Source organism: Callorhinus ursinus, unplaced genomic scaffold, assembly GCF_003265705.2.
Source record: "Callorhinus ursinus isolate GAN/ISIS: 27379988/994484 unplaced genomic scaffold, GSC_fseal_2.0 scaffold56, whole genome shotgun sequence".
NCBI classification, from domain to species: Eukaryota; Metazoa; Chordata; class Mammalia; order Carnivora; family Otariidae; genus Callorhinus; species Callorhinus ursinus.
Genome location: NW_027397118.1, coordinates 7,516,027 through 7,538,631, shown reverse-complemented (window position 1 = coordinate 7,538,631; position 22,605 = coordinate 7,516,027). Strand labels below are relative to the sequence as shown.

The 22,605-nt window shown below is 44.8% G+C and overlaps 1 protein-coding gene across 6 annotated transcripts in view; it reads right to left on the bottom strand.

Moving 5' to 3' along the window:
- Positions 1-705: 705 nt before the first annotated feature.
- ABCC12 (ATP binding cassette subfamily C member 12) overlaps positions 706-22,605 on the bottom strand; it is a 90,033-nt gene continuing 68,133 nt past the window's right edge. For 5 of the 6 annotated variants that reach the window (XM_073884346.1, XM_073884342.1, XM_073884343.1 and 2 more), the window contains 11 exons: positions 21,831-22,028; positions 20,835-21,061; positions 16,845-16,982; positions 12,912-13,098; positions 8,421-8,510; positions 6,129-6,318; positions 5,509-5,668; positions 4,400-4,478; positions 3,261-3,374; positions 1,547-1,711; positions 706-1,442 (listed from right to left, as the gene is read on the bottom strand). In XM_073884346.1, coding sequence (XP_073740447.1) covers positions 1,350-1,442; positions 1,547-1,711; positions 3,261-3,374; positions 4,400-4,478; positions 5,509-5,668; positions 6,129-6,318; positions 8,421-8,510; positions 12,912-13,098; positions 16,845-16,982; positions 20,835-21,061; positions 21,831-22,028 — 1,641 coding nt within the window. In that variant the 3' untranslated portion in view covers positions 706-1,349. Of the gene's footprint in view, positions 1,443-1,546; positions 1,712-3,260; positions 3,375-4,399; positions 4,479-5,508; positions 5,669-6,128; positions 6,319-8,420; positions 8,511-12,911; positions 13,099-16,844; positions 16,983-20,834; positions 21,062-21,830; positions 22,029-22,605 lie in introns of those variants that run through there. The other variant, XM_073884344.1, reaches the window with a different exon arrangement.

Sequence of the window (22,605 nt, the reverse complement as noted above, 5' to 3'; positions counted from 1 at the left end):
CTGTAGCTAAATTATTAACCTCACACACTCATGCTACTCATTCTTGAGTGCTCATGTGTGCCAGGCATGTTTGGAAGGATGGGGAGAGGTATGTGACTAAGACTAAGAAGGGGAGGTGTACAGGAGATATCAAACAGAAGCTTATGTTGGCCATGGCTGCCCTGTGCCACATCTAGAGCTCATGACTTTTCAGCCCTTCTTCTTCTTCTTCTTCTTTTAATAAGTAGAGCTAAGACTGTGAGTTTCCCTCAGCTGGGGGGCTGGGAGGTGAGTCCAGAAAACCTCACCAAAACATCACTGGGGAATTCAAAGGTAAAAGAAGACAATCAGACTGTGGGTGTGCCCTTCGGAGACACTGCACAAGAACCCTTTGGATCTTTTTTCTTTTCTTTTTTCCTCTTTTCTCCTTTCTTTTTTCTTTTCCTTTCCTTTCCTATTTTCTTCCAAATGTTACCATGAATTAACAGCACTCACTGCTGGGCTACTGGAAACATATCTTTCCTGCTTCTGACATAGCATACCTTAAAGTTGGAAAGGAAGCCTTTTATTTGGGGATGCTGTGGGGGTCTATTACTGAGTCTACCCAGAAAGCAATGAAGGTCTGTGGAGGGAAGTAGTACAGAAAGTGGAAGATCTTCAGTAAAATAATTGCAAGGCAACATTTCAGGGTAGTTTAATTTCCTACTGCATTTTAGTGACCAATATAGAAGATATAAAAATGTCATTTATAGAGAAACTCCAACCTTTTGTTTTCCTCGTTATTCTAATAGATTAAATGGAACATATAATATGATTTTTTTTAATTTTTCACCAAACACTGTAATCAATCTTTCATGCTACAGATCTGTGTAGTTACTGCTTGTCACACACTCAAAATAGATGTGAATAGGACTTCAACAGGAAGGAAACTCTGCTCTTTTCCCCTCTGGTAACAAGGCAGGAAACTTCTACAAATTCCATCCTTAGGCATCCTCCCATTCCATTTGATCAGGTTTAACTGAAAGTTACAATGTTTCCAGTCTCAAGCACCAAGGTGGTATTGATGGAGACACATTGATGGGGACCTTGGGGTTTTAGGAGGTGAGGGGCAGTTTTTTAATCCATTAGTTTCTTCTGACTCAGTTCACCACCCAGAACCAACCCCAAGCCTGCCAGGTGAGGTCGGGAGGCATGGGCTGGGTAAGGCAGGACAGCAACCTCTGCCCCAGCTCATGTGTCAGAGATGGAAGGGACAATGGGCCAGGGCTGCCTGTGGAAATGGCAGGCCCTTCTCCTGCAGGCTCCTCCAACTCATCTGACGCGTCCTCCTCCTCCTCTAAAATCAGCTGATGTGGCCCCATCAGGGACCTCTACAGTCGAACTTTGTTTTCTGCGGCTAGTAACATTGCAAACGCAGAATCTGGCTTCTCAGCAAGGACTTCAGGCTTGTCAAACTCGACCACCTGCAAGTCAGAGAAAAAGAGCTGAAATTGGCAGAAAAGATCCACTCACCTAGAGTCCAAACCACTGAAGCTTCTGGGGAGGTTACGCCAACAACTTCCTGTACCTTCCCATTTTCCATGACCAGAACGAGGTCGCAGTTGAGAACCGTGTTGAGGCGGTGGGCAATGGTCAATACTGTGCGGCCTTTGAAGGCATCTTTGATGGTGCTCTGAACAAGGGTGTCGGTCTTGGAGTCCATGGAGGCGGTGGCTTCATCAAGGAGAATGATCTGTTGAAGGAAGGCACATTGTAAAAGTCACACTAAGCCAAAACTGCAGCTGAGGGAAACTCACGGTCTTAGCTCTACTTATTAAAAGAAGAAGAAGAAGAAAGGCTGAAAAGTCATGAGCTAAGTGTCCATCTCAAAAGGTTAGAAAAGTAACAGCAAAGTAAAAGTCAGTTCACACCTCCTCCATCTCCTTCAGAGGGACTGACTGAAAGAATAAGGTGATATATGATTTACTTCTCTTTTTAAGTGGTTTATTCTATCTTACAAACTGGTAGGAGGCTTCATCTATCGTGCTAACATGAATCAGCATGAGCTATAATAACTTGTATTTGTTTCCGATCACAGCTATAACAAATGAGCACAAACTCAGAGGATTAAAAACAACACAAAGTTAGTGTCTTGTAGAGCTGGAAGTCAGAAGTCCTAAAGTCAAGGTTTTGCCAGGGCTGCATTCCTTTTGCAGGCTCTAGAGAGAAACTGTTCCCTTGCCTGTACCAGCTGCTCCGGCCTGCCTGTGTTCCTTGGCTCGTGCTACCTTTCTGGCATTGCTCTAATGCATACTTCCATCGGTCACATCGCCTCTTCTCTTTCTGACTCTCCTGCCTCCCTCTTAGACAGATCTGCATGACTATACTAAGCCCACCCAGGTAATGCAGGAAAATCTCCAACCTCAAAATCCTTGGCTTAGTCACATCTGCAAGGCCCCTTTCTCTCAGGTAAGGTGGTGCATTCACTGGTTCTGGCTATCAGGACGTGGACGTCTTTGGAGGGGGAGGGCACTGTTCTGCTGACCACAGTGCTGGTTTGCAAGTCAGAGGGCTCGAGCTCAGCTCTAGCTCCGCTTGACCATGGTTAAATTACTTAAATTCCCCAAGACTCCATGTCCTCATCTGTAAAAGGAGGTTATACCTTCTTCGGGGCACGAAACACAAAGACAACACAGCACACAAACCACTTAGCAGCATATAGTGCCTCAGTCGAGATGGAATTCATGCTGGGGCTGGCTCCCTCCCTGCCATTAGGACATCTACACAACATACACGATGGGTTACACTTTGATCAGGGTTCAGACAATGGGATTTCAAAAGCAACTGCAACCCATTCCTTGAAATCAGTAGCCAAGGATGACTAAGTCACCAAGAAAAATGAGTATAATTTTTACGATTCTCATTTCTTAGCATTCTGAAGGTGTTCTTTAACATCCTGGGTGTTGTTTATCACGTCTCAGGATTGTTCAGGGACAAGGCAAAAAAAAAAGTCAAGAGGCAGATTTCATATACTCAAACCACTTAGGAGGACAGAGAGAATACCTAAGCAAGGCTTCCCATGGGGAGGCCCAGGGGAGGCAGGTGCTATTGCTGTAAATGGCTGTTATTTTTCAATTTTTATCCCTTACAACTTTGTCTTAAAAGCAATTGATCGGTTTTTAAATGGCTCAATTGTTCTCTCTTTGCTGAAAGACAAATGCGTGGCTCTACCTCCTGGATTGAGTGGCGCTGCGGGAAATATCCAAAATTTGACCAATCCATTTTCCGTGCTGTTTCCTTACTTTTGAATTACGGAGAAGTGCTCGGGCCATACAAAGCAACTGACGTTCCCCCACTGAGAAGTTTTCTCCATTTTCTGTGACTTCTGCATGTAATTTTTCCGGGAGTTTCATTATCTATAAAACACAGAAAATGTCACATTTATGCTGATGATCTATAAAATTGTCCTGCATCATCTATATTGATTGCCCCCTTCTCATGCATTCATCAGCTGGCTTTATTTTACTGAGGAAAAGAAAATACAAAACAACAATCACTTCATCGCAAACAGGCACCAGGGAAAGACCAGGGAGTAGGCGGACATTAATAATGTAAAATCACAGTATGATTCATAGAGCCCCGTAGACACCTTGCCAAAAGAGGACAAATGGTGCACATATGGCTCCAGAGAAACACAAATGAAGTGTAAATGGCTTCCAGGGTCCCTAGTTCCCTAGACAAAATAGACATGGGATGGGAGAGTTTTCTAGTCATCAAAGAAAGGTAAGGAAGTGTCTGATTCATACAGTCATGGTGGCATTGGGGCATGCTCACCTTGGTACCAAGTCTTGGTGGAAACAATCCCCTCTATGCTGCAGAGGTGGCCACACTCACCTGTTGACCCCAGCTGCAGCTCTTATAGGACAGGACCCCATCTCACAGAAACTGGCCATATTTGCCATTCCTGGAGCATGCCATGCTCCCTCACCTTCCTGGGGCTTCTCTGTTCCCAGAAGCAAACGAGGCTATTGGCAGAGCAGAAGGATGCCCCATCTGCTCTAGAGTCAGATGCACTTGGGTTCAAGTCTCCATTCTGCCACTTACTAGCTTATACATATTTCTTCCCTGAGTCTTCATTACTGTACCTCTAAAAATAGGGGTAGGAGTCCCAACCTCAGAGGGTTATAGTCAGGACAGGACCAAATGAGATAATGTATGCAGAACTCTTGACTGGACCATTGCAGAGGCCTAATACATATTATCTGTTGTTGCTTTTAACAATAGAGAGTAAATAAGGACCACATTCTACTGACATATATGATGCCAACAAATAAGCCTGGCCAAATGCTGGCCTAGTGCTTGTCCAGTTCAAACCTGGGTCAGGTATCTGGGGCCCTGGTGCTGAGAAACAGGTTCATCCTGGACAGCCCCAGAGACCTACTGTGTCTCTCATGAATGTCCTCTCCAGAACCCGCCAGATCATCTCATCCGAGTGGTTCTCAAAGGGATCCAAGTTATACCTGCAATAAAGGAAAGAGCAGGGAGCTGGATTTCTGAGGAAGATAGGATGGGGGGAGCATGTTTTCTGCAGCCTGTGGGAGAGAGTAAGAGGTGGTGTGTGATGACTCCTTTGCCTCCAAAAGTAGTGCTTAGCCCAGGACAATGGTCTGTAAAATAACCAACCTCAAGCCAAGAGAGCAAGAACCCATAGCTCTGTGATGGGGCAGAGACCACCAAGGCAGGAGAGATAGCACTGAGCAAGGCACTCAGGAAGACACATTTGTCCTCACAATGGCCGTTTATGGCAGAATGCATTTGGCCCTCTGCAAATTCTTGGTGGAGGTGAAGGGGTGGGGATTCACTCTGCCATTACATTCACTCCACCTTCAGAAGCAAGAGGTATAGCTGCAGCTCCCAGGCCCGTGCACAGGGTGGGTATCCCACTTGCAGGGTGTGAGTCTAGTATACAGCCTACTACTTGATCTGGTGCTCAATGGGAGAAATATTCCTCTCATCAGAGGGGCAGCCATTGTGCTGGACTAAATGAGAAACTGGTTTTCTCCTTGTCCCTTAACATCAGATCTTGAGTCCTAGAAGTTACAACCCTACCATTCTTATACTTGAACAACTTCTGTTCACTCCTCATGGGAATAAATTGATGCACTTCCCTATGGATGGCTACATACACAGGGTAACCACTTATTTTATTTCGCAAACTGGGCTCTTCTGAGAGTGGCCATTGTTAAACATGATAGGATGCTGAGACACAGGCATAAACCAGGGCTCTCCAGGACCAACTGGGATATCTGCTTACCCTACGTGTAAGCATCTCGCTTTTTGGTGATATAGCTCATAAGATATAGGTAATGTTCAGGGCCCTAGTCCTTGGCTCCTCCCAAGGCTTCACTGAAGAGCAGGTACTAGTAGTGCTCGTGAGCACCTCAGGATACTGCTTCTCTCATCCCCACTCTGGGCACTTCACAAAGCTCCTGGCTGGTCTGATTTTACCATCCAAAAAATAGGAATGCACAACGATCAAAAAACAGCTACCTTACTGTACCTACAAACAGGACAGGATCCTGAGGGATCACAGTCAGCTTGGTTCTGAGGTCTTCCAAACCAATCGTGCAGATATCCACCTCATCAATGAAGATCGTACCGCCGGCTGGCTCCACCAGACGAAACAAGGCCATTCCCAATGATGACTTTCCTGGGAGCAATAAAAGCAAGAACAGCAAATCAAATATCAGTTTGCACTTCCATCATATCCAAGTATCTCATCAAGGGAATTTCTAATGCAGTGAAATGTCTCCATGCAGATGATCATGCAGACAGAAAGGCCTCACTCTGTGCAGGCAATCCACTGCCCTAACGTCTCTAACCTGCCCATCCCTGCAGGGGCTGTTAACAGAGGACTCATCCTCTGGGCCTCGTTTCACCAGAATGATCCTCATTTAATTAATTCAAAAACCGATGTGTGTTTGTTTCCAACTCCGCACACCCGTTCAACCTGAAATCCTAATTTACAGTAAAGAGATTTGAGGGGAAAAAAAAACAGCCAATCCACCACACACACACACACACACACACCACCCTCTCGTGTGGCTTAACCAGCACACCCAGTGGAAATGCAAAGAAAACAACCTGAAAAAAGCATAGTCAGAGCTCACCAGAACCTGTTCTTCCAACAATCCCAACTGTCTGCCCACTTTGAATGACCAAGTTCAGCCCGTCAAGAACAAGGGGAGTGTTGTTTCTGTATCTCATCTGATAGTCTCTGAATGTTATTTTCCCATGGCTGGGCCAGTCATGCGGACAGGTTTCCACTTTGAGGGGGTGAGTGCACTCAGGAACACAGGTCTGAAAAGCAGAATGACCAATGACAGGTTAATAACCATTCGCTTTTCCATCCATTTAATTCATTCTTTCATTCCCACAATTCTAGGTCCTGGTGTTCTTGGTGGTGAGCTAAACCAATAAATTCAGTCAAGAACTTACATTCCAGTGGGGAACTCGGTGATAAACAAGAAGTGAAATCAGAAGTAAAGACAATAAAACAGAGTATTGTAACAATATAGAATGTGTGTGGTGGAAATGGGAGGCGGAATAAAAGTAACTTAAGGGTTGAAGAAGGCATCTATGAGGATGTGGCATACAAGGTGAGACCTGGAATGCTGCAAAAATGCCTGCTATAAGAAGATTTGAGTCCAGAGCCTTCTAGGCAGAGTGGACAGCTAGTGCAAAGGCCCTGAGGCCAGGGCAAGCTTGGTTACTTTGAGGAATAGAAAGAAAAATCATGTGGCTGGAGCTTAGTGAATAGAGAGATGGATAACTATAAGGGACAGCTCCTATTGGGCCTTGTGGGCCTGGGCAAGTGTCAGCAGTGTGACCTTGAAGCTATATGACAAATCCAGAACAAATCTTGAGACTTGCAGAATTCAATCAGATATAATTTCAATATCTGTGAGAGTCATCATGGTGTTAGAAGTAAGAAGATGACAAGAAGGCAGAATGTCAGGTTCAGAGGTCTTTAAAGTGACATGGGAAAGACATTTTAGTTGCCCAAAAATCCAAAAAATGCAAAGTCTAAGTAAGGAGCAGAGCAACTTGGCTATGTTATAAGATCAACCCTTCCCCTGTAGTGATGAGTCTTTGTTAGCGATAAGAAGACCCTCATGTGCCCTTGTAGGTGGTTGACCAGCCTGAATCTGTGATAAGCAACCACAATTAACTGAGAAAATAACTGTATTCTTAGTGAATATTTTTAACCCCCAGGAGACCTAGAATTCATAACAAAAATATTTAAGAGAAGCTTGAGGCACCTGGGTGGATCAGTCTGTTAAGCATCTGACTCTTGATTTCAGCTCAGGGTCATGAGTTCAAGCCTCACATTGAGCTCCATGCCCAATAAAATATATATATATTTAAATTTATATATTTATAAATATATATATATATTAAAGAGAAGCAAAATTGTAACGGTAGAATTATCAGTTTAAGGATTCTGCATATTTGGTGTTTTAAGTATAATAATATTAGTAACATAAGGGCCTGTGATTCTAATTTAAAATGTATAATTGAATAATTTATTTAAACATGATTTTAAGTTAAAAGCTTACTGTTCATCTACAGCATTGGGATGGTTATACATATTTAAAGCTTACTGTATTTATAAGTGTAATTTATTAGATTTATATAACCTCTGGAAGGTTTGCTTGTTAAATCGGATAATCAAGATACTTAAGAAAGGAATAAAATGCGCTAAATTTTAAAATATAGTTTAAAATATTTTAAAGAGATTAATTAAGTTTGTAAATAGGGCCAAATGCTATTCAGAGTCCCTTAAAAGTGATTGCTTGACTTGTCTAGACTTCCTTTCAAAGAATTGAAGGATTTCTAAGTTGAACATAAAAGCATTTAGAGAAGGGGCACCTGGGTGGTAGAGTCAGCTGAGCGTCCAACTCCTGGTTTCGGCTAAGGTCATGATCTCGGGGTCATGGTCTCAAGGTCATGAGATCAAGACCCGCATAGGGCCCCTTGCTCAGTGGGGAGTCTGCATGAGATTCTCTCTCTCCTTCTTCCCTTCTTCCTCTCCTGCCCCATCCCTGTGCTCTCTCTCTCAAATAAATAAATCTTGAAAAAAAAGCTTTTAGAAAAGAGTTCAACCATTTTTTTTTTTTGCAATTTACAATTTCAGCCAATCACATATTAATCTTTAGGAACTAAAGTTAGCCACCGATTTCTCTTCTTGTGTGCAGAGACTGCCCCCTAAAAAAATATTTTTAAAAGTGTACATTCTTCAACCTCAAGAACTTTAGTGTAAATATGGGTTTTAAGAAGAGGGTTGTGGTCCCATTTCAGTTTTTTAAAAAAATGGCTTTCACATGTCTAAAAAATCAAATGCCTATATAAATTTTGCCAGAGCTAACTAGCCCCTCCTCTGGCATGCACTACTTTCTTACCAAAATATACTCTTTGAGCAACTCCACGGAGGTGAATTTGGCCTGGGTCTCTGTCCCTGTGCGCACACATACTTGGAGCAGTCCACTGAGCTATTGTAGAGAAGCAAGCAGCTGGGTTAGAACCCTTTCCTCCCTTGGATTCCACTGTCCCACTTTCAGGGGCAGCCCTTGTTGAAGTACCTCTCCCCAGTCTCACTCAGGGCCACACAGACAGTAGGCCTGCATTCCCAGCCAAGTGCTTAGAAGTGAAGATACTGGGGTGTTTTGCCTTTAAACATTTCCTGTGCATTTAGAAACAAATGGGTAATGACATTTTCCCTGGCACTCCAGATGGCAAGTACCATCCTACCACAGTATCACTTGATCACTCTTAGTCTGAGCGACAGGAAGATGCTGTTGAGCTGGAATCTCCCAGGGCCACAGAACTGCTGGGTATCTCCCCCCCTTGCTGCCATCTGGTGGGGTCCTGTACCTCTATGCCCTCCCCGCTTTAACCTATCCACAACCAAACAGCAACTGAAATCCAATCACCACAGATCATCAGAGTAGAAGAAAACCATTAAGCCCGTCTGTTTGCTTCAGACATGAGAAAATCTAGGCTCAGAGTGGGGAATGTGGCTTGCTAAGGTTACCCACCTCAGGCCAGGATCCTCCAGAAGCCAACCCTGAAATTTGAGTATAAGAAGTATATTAGGGCAGATTGAATGGTGGTCCCCCTAAAAGGTATGTTTGCATCCAAATCCCTGAGACCTGTGAATGTTACTTCATTTGAAAAAATGATCTTTGCAATTGTAATTAAGGATCTTGAGATCATCCTGGATTAGATGGACCTAAATCCAATGACAAGTGTCCTTCCAAGAGACAGAGGAAGAGAAGACACAAAAGAGAAGAAGATGCGAAGGCAGAGGCAAAGATTGAAATGATGCAGCTACAAGCCAAGGAATGCCCAGGAATGCCAAGAGCCACCAGAAGCTGGGAGGGACAAGGAATGGACTGTCCTCTAGAGCATTCAGAGGGCTCAAGGTCCTGTCTATACCTTTGGGACTTCTGACCTACAAAACTGTGAAAAAATAAATTTCTCTGGTTTTAAGGCACTAACTTATGGTAATTGGTTACAGCCGCCCTAGGAAACTAATCCAGGAGGTGGACCCTAAAAGTACCAGAAGGAGCTGGGAGAAGTGGGGCACAGAAGAGACGGTAAGTCACAAGAGGTTCAGTTGTGGGCAAATGAAACTTGATCCCACTGGAAGCTCTGGGACACTGCGTGGAACACACTTGAGTTGTCCTGAGGAAGCTGGGCTACATCTCCACTGACCCCCTTCAATCATTGCTGGGCCACTTCCAGCTGGGGGAACTCCCCACACCTGTAGGCTGCTCTGGGCTTGGACTGATCACCTTCCTGTAGCAGCAGGATTCCAACTGACCTGCCCTGGAAGGTTGGTGCACCAACAACACCTGTCTCAGTTGCAAGGTGGGCTAGTGGGCTCGAGGCAGGACCAGGTCTTCTTTCTCTAGGTGAGCAGTGACTGTGGGCCAGGTACTGCTGGGGGGGACTGGTTTTCCAGGGCTGAATATGATGAACAAAACCCCTGCCCTCATGAGGCTAATGTTCTAGTAGGCTGGCAAGATAAGGCAGGGGTAATTTCAAGAAATGGTGAGAATGCCAATAAAACAGGATGACGTGAAAGAGGGCCAGGTTTGGGTGTGGGGTTGCCTCAGTTAGGGAAGTAAGGAACTGTGTGATTGGAGGCATTTACAGTTAAGAAGTCCACGAGGTAAACTCAGGGTTTGGGTAGCTCCTGAGTAGCATCAAGTGGCCTTAACAGGAAGGAGGCAGTGTGGCCCAAGCAGGTGAATGAGGGGAGGAGCGGTATAGGTCCAGACCCTTTTCAGGGTTCCCTTGCTGCTTCCCGGCTTAACACGTGCCACTGGCTTTCCATTTCTCTTAGAGCAATGGCTCTTGACCTGGGTAATTATGCCCTTCAGGAGACATTTAGCAATGTCTAGGGATACTTTTGGTTGTCACAGCCTTGGAGGAGGGAGGTTCTACTAGGATTTCCTGGTTAGAGATTAAGGAGGCTAACATCCTACAACACATAGGACAGCCTCTCAAAAAGAGGATCATCCAGCCCAAATGTCCATAGTGCTGCAGTTGAGAACTCTTTCTTAGAATATAAACAACTCCTCTGCCATGGGTGACAAAGTCCTGCAGAGTCTATCTCTGCCAACGCCTCAGACCTTATTTTCTACCAATCTGCTCAAACTACATGACCTTCTGAGTTCCTCAAATGCACCGAGCTCCTGCCTACCCCAAACCTTGCCCTGGCCCCTCAGCCTGAAGCATTCTGCCTTCCATCTTCTCTGGTTCTTTGTCATTCATGTATCAGTTTGGAAGTCACCTCCTGGCAGAGGTCTCCTCTGACTATAGGATCTAATGTTGCTTCCCCACTGACAGTCACATTCCCTGCTTTATTATCTCCATAACACTTAAACAATTTCCAAAGTCTTCTCATTGATTTACTTGGGCACTTATTTATTCCATTCCACATTATATCTCTTTTTACACTTGATCTTAGCCAAAAGGCCGAGAAGCGATCGTTATATCTCTTTTTATCCTATGGAGTACAAGCTCCATGAGGGCTGGGACCTATCCAGCCTGTTCACTGCTGAATCCACAGCACCTACTAGAGTTCCTGGCTCATGGTAGGTGCTCAGTGGCTATCTAGTCAGTGAATGAATGAACCCTGCCCTTGAGAAGGGCTTATACATGTTTTGTTAAATTCAAGGGTATCAGCCCCTCAAGGCTCTGGGCAGCCCTCCACAAGTTTAGAACTCCCCTGTCAGCACAGTGCTGGCCCAGTAAGTGCTCATTCTCCTCCATGATGTTATGTGATGTCACTTTACATTCACTTTCTGCTCTGTGGGACTTCACACACCTAGGGAGTCTCATCTGTTCTCAAGGAAAGCTCTGTCATTTGGATTCTGTGTTCTCCAAAGAGGGCTAATGCTCAACAAAGCCACAAAACCAGCTAGAGAAGTGTTCCCCTAGATCTCAGTGTGTTCAAATTCTCTAACCTCACAGCAATGTTTGAAAATAATCTTGGGGAAAGCTGATGATATCCCCAAAAACACAACCTCAGTTGAGGAAAGCTGTTTCTCTTGGACCAAGTATGGGAATCTATTCAATATCATCTGCTTTCTATCTTACTAGGCAACAACAAATAAAAACATCCATCAATGAGGGAAATTGGCTACCCAAGAAAAATTCATTTTTTCCCACTTAGGATAAAGACCTGAGAATTATTTTTGTTCCTTCCCCTTCCCAAAATGCCATTAAAATGATATTAGAGAGATTTTCAAAAAGGAATAGACCTTTAAGGGCAAGGGGGTTGGGAAGAGATATCTTTGAATGAAAGAGTCACAGATTTCTGGAAGAAGGAAAAGGGAAGAAAAGCCTCTTGACAGAATGGAGGCAGAATGTCCTGCAGGGGCTTACAGAGCCTTCTATCTAGCAGAACTCAGACAGGCTCCGGGTGTGAGAAGGGGCCACAGAGAGACTGATTTAATTGGTAGTCTGTCTATAGACCGATCTATTCCCCTCCCCTCATCTTTCTCCCAACCCATCTGCCAACGCCTCAGACCTTATTTTCTACCAATCTGATACCCAATCTTCAGATGGGTATCAGACCCAAATGATGTGGGTTCAAAGCATAGCTCTCACACATGACAGGTGTGTCATGTTGTACAAGTCTTTCTGAACTTCAGTCTTCTCATCTATAAAATGAGGACTATGGCAGTACCTGTCTCATAGGGTTGTTATGGGAATAAATGAATTAATTTACATACAAGGCTTACAACAGTACCCAAAATGGCATGTGTTTCCTGATTATTATTATTATTCTCTATTACTATTATTTCCTTATTACTGTTACTTTTCAAAAGAAAAAACACCAAGGCAACCAAAATGAGAAGTCAGTATTATTTGTTATGGACATCACGGTTGCCTCTCCAGCATTCTTTTCCTGTTCTCTATTGTGGGACAGCTGTGTGACCTGGGGGTCAGATGGAGTGTGACTCCTAAGCCAATCATTCCAATTCTATTGGCCTAAGCCAATCATCCCAACTCTATCCAGGCACTAACTAATTCTGGGATGCCCAAATTAATCCAGTAAGAGTAAAGCTCAGGGCTTTTGCTCAGTGGCTAGGGTAGGAAAAGCTCTGTTTCTCCTTCCTTCTTGTTATAGCCCTCAGAAACTATCAGTCACCATTGTACAACCATGAAGGAAGTCATCACAGAATAAGGACAAAGCCATGGGCTATGATCCAACTGTTCCTGAAGCCCACATAACCGCCAGGCCTTTTAATGATGTAAGCCAGTAAATTCTTTATTCTTTGAACCCATTTGAGTTGGATCTTCTATTACATCCATCCTCCCTGACATGCCCTATGCCAGAGCCTCCAGGCCAAGCCTAACCTTACATGAGGTGTTACCTGGATGATGTAAGACAAAGACAAGCCTTTGGATGAAGCACTAATTGAGGAGAAGCTCAGGGTCACCAACAAGGCCACAATGAAGGTAACGATGTTCATGAGGACGTCCATTCTTAGAGCAAACCACCTGAGAGCACAGTTAAAGTATAGGAGGTGGCTAGAGTTTTCATCATTTAGCATCTTAAACCTAAAATTAAAAGATCAGAGAAAACAGGAGATCAGGTGTGCTTCCAAAACTTAGGGTTGGGGCCACTGGAAAATTAAGGCAAGGGGAATTTTTAATCAAGGGCTAATGCACTTTACATAGGAATCCCTTACAAAGATAGGAAAATATCCATACTCTAAAATCTGCTGCCATAGGTATCTTTGATTTGCATATATCCCATGTGACAGTATTGTGCTGAGTGGGTTCTTTCTCTTTCCCAGAACTGGCAACTAGAACTCACAGCTGAGAACAAAAGGTGCTCAGTATCTCATGCTCTACAATCAAAAGATCCCTATTTTGGAGTCAGCCACTCCCTACAAAGGCCTTGTGGAATTGATAGTTGGCCCCCTTGATCCATAAAAGGGGGGAGGGCTGGTTTGTGGAGGAGGTTGCTTTTAGGGAGAATCAATGCTTATGATGGTAAAATAAGGAAAAGGAGGATGCTTGCTTCCCTCCTCAAATCAGAGAAAGTAGATTCATGGCAATTGCTTATAAAGCTGGGGGTCTCCTTCAGAAGAAAAAGCCGACATCTTGTACCCCTGCTGTGTATTCACTGAGCCAAAGAGGAGAAGGGCACAGGGTAGAGGGACAGAGCGATGACAACACCAAGGTTGAGGGCAAAACCTGCCCCTGGAGTTGCTCATTCCCCAGATGTGTGGAAGACAAATCCTGCCCATTCCTGCTGTTGCTACAGTTGGGGGTGCAGAGAAGTGACTTTTCGTGCTGCAGTCTTAATGCAGTATTCCTCGGCATGAGGCAAAGGGGCCCCACATCAAAGGAATGCAGTGTGAGGCTGCCCAGGAAGAGCTCTCTGGAAGACCCAGGCAGGTCTTGCCCATCAGCAATGCCCAGCAGAGCTGCTAGGGATTTGGTCCTGTTGGGGCCTCCACCTTGCCATACCACATCGGCACAATTTGCTGGACTAGCAGAAATGAGCAGCAGGAAGGAAAGAATGGCCTGAGGATGTGTCCTCCCCCACTCCATTCCCATGCACCAGCTTCAGGGAATCAGGCTTAGAGAAAAGGAAGAGGATGTTTAAAAGAATAGATCAGGGGTTTCCCAGCAGCACACCTGGCCCCCATCCTACACAGCTCATACACAAAGCACCGTGTTACTACTCCAAGCCTCTGGGTATGTTAGGGAGGGAATACAGTGGATCCTTGAACAATGCAGGTTTGAACTGCATGGATCTACCTATGCATGGATTTTTTCAATAAATACAATGTGGTACTGTAAATGTATTTTCTCTTCCTTATGATTTTCTTAATAACACTTTCTTTAGCTTACTTTATTGTAAGAATACAGTATATAATACATACAACATATAAAATATGTTGTTAATTGACTGTTTATGTCATCAGGAAGGCTTCCAATCAATAGTAGGTTATTAGTAGTTAAGTTGGGGGGGAGTCAAAAGTTAGATGCAAATTTTCAACTGTGTGGGGGGTTGATGCTCCCAAACCTGCATGGTTCGAGGGTCCACTGTACATTCAAGATGTAAATTTTAACTGAGCTGAACCATTAACCACAAGAGACATCAGGTTCAATTGCCACTGGGGTTCCCCTGATCTATTAGGAAAGGGGCTTCATCAGAACAACTGGTAGAAGTTATTGTGATAAAACGAAAACCTTTCAATGTTTAAACCCCTAAAGAGTTAAGATTCTTCCCCTGGTACAATCACCATCATCCCCAGGCATTGCTGCTCCATCCTGTTCCAGAACTCCTCAAAAGACTGTCTGGAAGCACCTCTGACCAGCCGTGCTGGGGCCTGTAACATCCTCCCCCTTCTATTTCCACCCTAACTTATTTTCCGCAGAGCTTAGTTAAAATATTCTTCCAAACACCGTGGTGTTTCTATCCTTTAGCTTATAAAGCCTACAAATGCAGCTGACGGTTTAAGTGACTTAGAAGTCATGTGTAGTCCTATCTGTGTGGTTGGTTAGACTGCAAAGGAACAAAAGAAACAGACTGGAATTTGACCTCAAGACTCTGTCCAGTCCTGTGGCATTTTTGTCTGGTGACAAAAGCAATACATGTCAGAAGCCCAAGCCCTCTGGAAAGTCCACGGCAGGAAAGAAAGTATTAAAAGAAGGGGACCAGGGACCCCATCAATCATGTAGGACTCAGCTGTCCCATAGAATTTCCCTGAAAACCTTGGATAAGAATCTGCAGGAAGACAAAGCTTGTATCTGTTTTGTTTGTCATGAGTAATTCAATGACTGACTCCATGGACAGGAGCCTTTCCTCATGACCAGGACATGGGAAGGTCCATGTGTGATCCAGGACTCTTGATAGATGACATGCAGGTTAAACTAGGAATAGCACAGCCACTGATTGAACTAAAGGCAAGCTGGCATGCCGAGTCTACACTGAAATCCTAGGTAGCGAAGTATGGGAAGAGAGAGAGAGAGAATTAGTCCCAAACTTGGAGTGTGTGTTAGGTTTTTTGGGTTTTTTTTAAGATTTTATTTATTTATTTGACAGAGAGAGAGAGAGCACACAAGCAGGCAGAGCAGCAGGCAGAGGGAGAGAGAGAAGCAGGCTCCCCACTAAATAGAGAGCACAATGTGAGGCTCAATCCAAGGACAATGAGATCATGACTGAAGGCTGAAGTCAGATGCTTAACCAACTGAGCCACCCAGGTACCCCAATCTTTAGGTTTTTAAGGTGGGAAAATATAGGGAAACAAACAAACAAACAAAACAAAATGGAACACCCAATATGGCAGATACCGCTATGGATTCACCAAATTTCATTTTCTTTTCCTCCTATGGGCACAGCTGGACTCCATTTCCCAGGCTCCCTTGCAGTTTGGTGAGCCCATGTGAATGAAGTCTGGTCAATGAGTGTGCAGAACTGATGAGTATCTTCATTGGAGTTAAAAAATTTCCCATGAGGCTCTGCATCCATTCCTCACCTTATCTTTCAGTTAGACACAGAGGATCCTGGAGAAAACCCCCAAGGCCCTCAGGTTGGAAAAGCCCCAGGTAGAACAACTCCCCTTTCCCCTGCCCTATGGACTCTCATTAAAATGTGACTCTAGGAAGAATAAACACATACTGTGTTAAGCCCCTAAAATTTGGAGGTCTTTGCTATCACAGCGAACCTACATGGTTGACACAATTTATACTGTATTTTAGAAGTTTGGAGCTGGGAGACTCCAGAGAAATTTACTCATCTAGTCCCCACATTTTAAAAAGAAGGAAAGTGCTGTATCCATCAAGTAAAATATAATATGGCCTTTAAAATTTATTTTTATGAGAAATATGTTATAACATTTAAAAAATGCCATTTAAAAATAAAATGAGACAAACATGATTATGAATACTTAAGAAATAGAAAAAATGAAAGACTGGAAGGAAATATATGAACATACTAATGGAATTTGGATTGGGGACCTATGAGTGATTTTTTTCCTTCTTTTTCCCGCTTTCTCCTACTTTCCTGAATTGGACAAATTTTGCTTCTAGTGCAAAAAATAAAACATGTAAATTCACATACTGAGGTTGTCATTGAATGAGCTCACCACTTTTGGGGCCCCAGATACTAGGGAGAAAGGCCTAGTGCCTTCGACTGCTCCTTCTTGATTCTGCCAGCAATTCACCGAGTCCCCAGCATCCCAGACTTCCCTTCTCAGAGTCAGAGAAGCCATCTATTCCTGTTACCTCCCATTCAAGGTCAGGGGTAAGTGGGGAGCCCTGGAACAGGGGCCCTGCACTGGACTCACTTGCTAATGCAGTCCTCCTTCTTGTCATAGGCGTGGATGATGCCCAGGCCCTGCATGGATGAAGTGATGTGGGAGAACCAAGGAGACCGGCTGATGTTCTCCACCTTCTTGAGTTCCTGGACTCCTCTATGGAAAATGCTGTGGGTAAATCAAGAGGGCCACAAAGTGGGGTCTCAGAGGGCTCACTCTTAGCACACACAGGTCTGACTATGCACTCAAGACAAAGTTTAAGTCAGATGGATGCCATATAACTAGGGAGAAGGGATTGGCCCACCACTCTCCTCTAGGACAGGCCATCCCAGTTGTGGGACAGATGGGGTCTCAGAAATGTGTCTCCGACATGAATAAACATTTTTCCAAAGAAGACATTCAGAGGGCTAACAGACACATGAAAAGATGCTCAACATCACTCATCATCAGGGAAATACAAATCAAAACTACAATGAGATATCACCTCACACCTGTCAGAATGGCTAAAATTAACAACACAGGAAACAATAGATGTTGGCAAGGGTGCAGAGAAAAGGGAACTCTCTTACACTATTCATGGGAATGCAAACTGGTGCAGCCATTCTGGAAAACAGTATGGAGGTTCCTCAAAAAGTTCAAAATAGAACTACCCAGCAATTGCACTACTAAGTATTTACCCAAAAGATACAAAAATACTGATTCAAATGGATGCTTGCACCACGATGTATTTATAGCAGCATTATCAACAGTAGCCAAATTATGGAAAGAGCCCAAATGTCCATCGACTGATGAATGGATAAAGAAGATGTGGTACACACACACACACACACACACACACACACATACACACACACACAGGAATATTACTCAGCCATCAAAAAAAGAATGAAATCTTGCCATTTGCAATGACATGGATGGAGCTAGATTGTATTATGTTAAGTGAAGTCAGTCAGAGAAAAACAAATACCGTGTGATTACACTTCTTTGTGGAATTTAATAAACAAAACAGATGAACATGGGGGAAAATAAAAGAGAGAGAGGCAAACCATAAAACAGACTTAACTATAGAGAACAAACTGTGGGTTGATGGAGGGACACAGGTCGGGGAATGAGTTGAATGGGTGATGGGCATTAAAGAGGGTACTTGTGATGAGCACTGGGTGTTGTATGGAAGTGATGAATCACTAAATTCTACTTCTGAAACTATTATTACATTATATGTTAACTAACTGGAGTTTAAACATGAAACTACATAGGAAGGAAGGAAGGAAGGAAGGAAGGAAAGAAGGAAGGAAGGAAGGAAGGAAGGAAGGAAGGAAGGAAGGAAGGAAGGAAGGAAGGAAGGGAGGAAGGGAGGGAGGGAGGAAGGGAAGAAGGGAGGAAGGGAGGAAGGGAGGAAGTCTCAGAAATGTGAGCCATTCCTTGCTGTGGTCTCAGTTTTGAGTGCTTCTTGTGGCATGAGTGTGTCACTGCAGGAGATGTGATTCCAGTCTTTGAAGACCAGAAATTTTCATACAGTGTAGCTCCTAATACAAGCCAACCACTTTTTGGGACCCAACCAAAGAAAAAATGATCTTTTCCAATTCTAGAGGAAAATCTGGTCCTCAACTGCCAATGTGTGGTCTTCTAAAGGCATTTTCAAAGGTAATTTGAATCATAGCCTCAGGAGCTGACTTTAGAACCAAACCCCTCCACAGGATGCAACTCCCCTGGGTGTTGAAGCTCCAGGATCCTGCTGAGCACCAGACTACTGCCCTCAGGCATGCACATTGGCAGGTTGGCCCATGACAGCAAATCAAATCTGCCCTCCAGACTCTCAGCTAAAACTACCTGGGGGAGAGGAAGGAAAACCTCATTAGCTCAGAGCTCAAGTGAGTTAGCTGGAAATATTTAGGTGATTCAGTCATAGCCAGGCATGGTCTGGCCTGTCTTTGTAGCAAGAAGGAGGGGTGCAGAGCAGAGAAAAACTTTTACTAAGTAAATCAACAGTATAAACTGGAGAACAGACAGGAACAATGGTCGGTCAAACACAGGGATTACAAAAACAAGCACCAGGCCAAGGAGTCCATTTTAAGAAGTGGTATCCAAGACATCTTTATCTTTGCAAAGGATCTGAAGAAAGTATTTTATTGGGTCATCACAATAAACCCTTGAGGCTGGACAGTGAGTCCATGTGACCTTTCTTGGAGTCACCAGGGAGATAGTGGGAGACCAAAGAGAGAGCCCAGGGCACTGGTGCTAGTTCCCACGGTCACACCAGCTCCTACACAGAAGCCAAGGATACAGAGTCCACTCTCCTGCCCCAGTGCATCCCTATACCCTCCCTTCCCACTGTCTGCTGGCACCATCTGTGGACTTGACCCACAAACTACAAACATCCAAATGTAAGCCCACAGACTTGATTACCCAAACCGCTTTTCTTCCCATATCACCTATATCTCTCTTCACGTCACTCCCCATCTTGGACCCATCCTTGGCCTCTCCCATCCCCCAACCCCAAAGACCATCTCAGAAATGGCTCCCAAATCGACCCCTCTTTCCTGTCCCCTACTGCTTCCACCTGTCTCATCTCTCATTCAGACTCTACATTTCAAGAGTCTCTCATCCCATAGCCCTGGTCTTGATCTTTCTGTAGCTCCATCCATCCTCCATGCTGGGGCCAAAGTGATATTTCTAAAACTCAGCTCTGAGTGTGGTGTCCCTGAATGAAAACAAACAAACTTGCTTACAGGTGGAGGCAGGTCCAGGATTTGGGGCTGAATCCTCTATAATTTGGGGGACCCTCTTTGAGACCCTCAGTGTCCAGCCCAAAATTTGGCACATCTAAGAACATAATAAACATATTGTTGAGTTTATGAAAACTCAAAGTTTCTATAACATTGTACAGCTGATTCTTGAACAGTGCAAGGGTAGGGGTGCCAATCCCCCATGCGGTTGGAAATCTGCATATAATTTTTGACTCCCCAAAAACTTAACTACTAATAGCTTACTGTTGACTGGAAGCCTTACCAATAACATAAACAGTCGACTAACATGTATTTTATGTTATATGTATTATATACTATATTCTTACAATAAAGTAAGCTAGAGAAAAGAAAGTCATTAAAAAAAATCAAAAGGAAGAGAAAAGCCATTCATAGTATGGTACTGTATTTATCAAAGAAAGAGTCCACATATAAGTGGACATGAGCAGTTCAAACTCATGTTGTTCAAGGGTCAACTGTATTCCATTTTTAATTTATAAACCACTTAGAGTCCTATAGTCTCATTTGATCCTCTCAATAACCCCCTGTTTCATGTGCCAGGTGTATGTTTTAACGATTACCTTTAGGGATGAGGAAACAGGCTTGCCCCAAGGTCATCCAGCTAGTTTTGCAGTAGGGCTGGGGGTCTGGTGCAAATTTCTCTGATTTCCAACCATCTGGCCTTACACAATACTTACCATGCTGCCCGCTGAGGGCTCCAGCTCACCCCAGCAACAGGGAAGAACTGGGTTCCTCGAGGGCTGGGATCAATCCACCCTCCTGCTTCCCTCCAAGGTGGGTGAGGAAGTGGCAATGGGGCACAGCCTCAGCAGGACGCCCCAGTGCCTAGCTGCCTGAAACCTTTCTCTAACCATATCAGCGGTTAGGGTGGGTGCTAGTTCCCAAAGCTCAGAGTGACTAAGGACTGGTCTTCTCTCTCTTCTCCAGCAACAGGATGGCAGAGAGAACTCTGTGACTGAGGACACAACAGCAGACAGACGGCAACCATGGTTACTAGTTTCCTGGCCTAGGACCACTGACTTAACCTTCCCAATCATGCCCACCTTTCAGGGTTACTTGAGGATAAAATGCCAGATGTATACAAAGCGCTGAGCGTAGCACCTGGTATTTCATCAAGACTAAAAATCAATACGCTCCCACATTCAGAGAAAACAGCAAGGATTCTGCATCACTTGATACTACCTCGTCATTGGGCAGAGTTAACCCAATACATAAAGGTTTCATGTGCTTCTTTTTAAATAATGCATCGACCTACCGTAAAAGAATGAAGAAGCCAACAGCAAGGCTGGCCAGGACTAAAAGGACAGCAGGAAACACAGCAGCCAATATCACAAGAATAAACAGCACCATAAAAAATTGCTGCAGAAAGTTCTCTGCGTGAAATGGCAGCCTCACATCCAGCTCGTCCATATCCTTGGAAAAACGGTTCATTAGCCTGCCAGTGGGAGTTGTGTCAAAGAAGCTCATTGGGCTCTTTAGGATCTGTGGATAAAATCAGGGAGTCCGCAATGAGGTGTGTGTTTAGGAAACACCGACCACTCTGCTGGGGCTGGGATACTTCGAGCAGCTTGAGCATTTTTCCAGGGCCTAACACCGTGTCCCAGGCCATCTTGGGAAAGTGAGGATGCTCCCCATCCTTATGCCCCCCATGAATGAGAGTGTGGGAAAGATTCAGCCTGTGTGTGGAGCCCCAGTGAGAGCCCCCGCAGGTCAGGCCACCCTCCAAACCTGGGATGCAGCCTGGGGTGCCTTGGGAGGAGGAGGGTATTTTGTGCCCAGGAGCAATAAAAAAGCTAAATTCTCCTGTGTCTCTCTGACTAGTGTGAGCCACACCGTGGGCTCTGGCCAGGGCCCTGGCAATACAATAAATCAGTAAAATAGATCAATTCTGCCTACTGCAGCAGTGGAATGAGGAGGGAGCCAGAAGCACTTCTGGAGGCCATCTGTGGACGCAGGGCTCTTTGGAGCTAGAGATGGCCTGCTGGCCGGTGCATGTCTGTTTCTGTGCAGTGCAGTGTCCTCAGGGAAACCTTCCTGACTACCTTCACCTCCACCCCCAGTCTAGCCTAAGGGCCCGTGACACATCCCCACAGTCCCTGGAGTTTGCCTTCACAGTCAACAGTAGATACTGTAAGCCCCTTGAGCATGTGTCTGTGCCCAAAACCCAGCACAATGCCTGATGTGTCATAGGTGCTCAGTAAATGCTATTGACTCAACGACTGGAACTGCGTGCAGCCCCTGGGAGCAGTACCTTGTCAAACATGCAGTCATGTAATGAAGAGGACGCCATCAGTGTGGTCTTGGTGAAGGTGAAACCTTTGATGACACTAAAGGTCAGCACAGACACCATGGTCCCTGCGTACACCCACTGGTACACGTGCTGCCCTGTGTCTGCCAGCACTGCGCCAATCTCACACGCACTCTTGTTGCCCTGGGGCCCACAGGTCATCTTTGGAGAAAAACAAGAGAAGCACCAAGAATTGGTAAATTGTCAGGAAAGTGGGAATTAGCCAGAGGATCTTTCCGGAGAGAAGAAACAAAGGAGGTACATGATTGCAAAGAATGAACCAGGTAGTAAAATCAGGTCACTTTCCTTTGAGGACCTCTGAGCTTTGCCTGGGTCCTCCTGCTGAGCTCCCTGCCCCCAGGGCACCTAACTTACAAGGCTCGAGGCTCGGCACAGTCAGTGGGCAAGCAAAGCAGACAAACTAGGCAGGCACAGGGCAGCCAGATAGCTTCTGTCCCAGAAGCGAACTATGCATCAGGAGATGAGAGGTGATTTTGGGCCAGGAAGATTACAGAAGCACAGGAAATCTGGATTCCGTGGTGAGGCTGGCTGAAGAGCCCTCAGGCAGCCCATACAGAACAGGATATCAAGCCAACCCCACAGTCCCCTCCCTTTCCTTTTTTCAAGAAGCACCTTGGGAGGCACTGGTCCACTACCCTGAAGTCCCTGGTAAGGCAGAGGGAGCCTGGTCAAACACAGGGCTCTGGGAAGATTCAAGAAGACCACATGTGGCTCCATC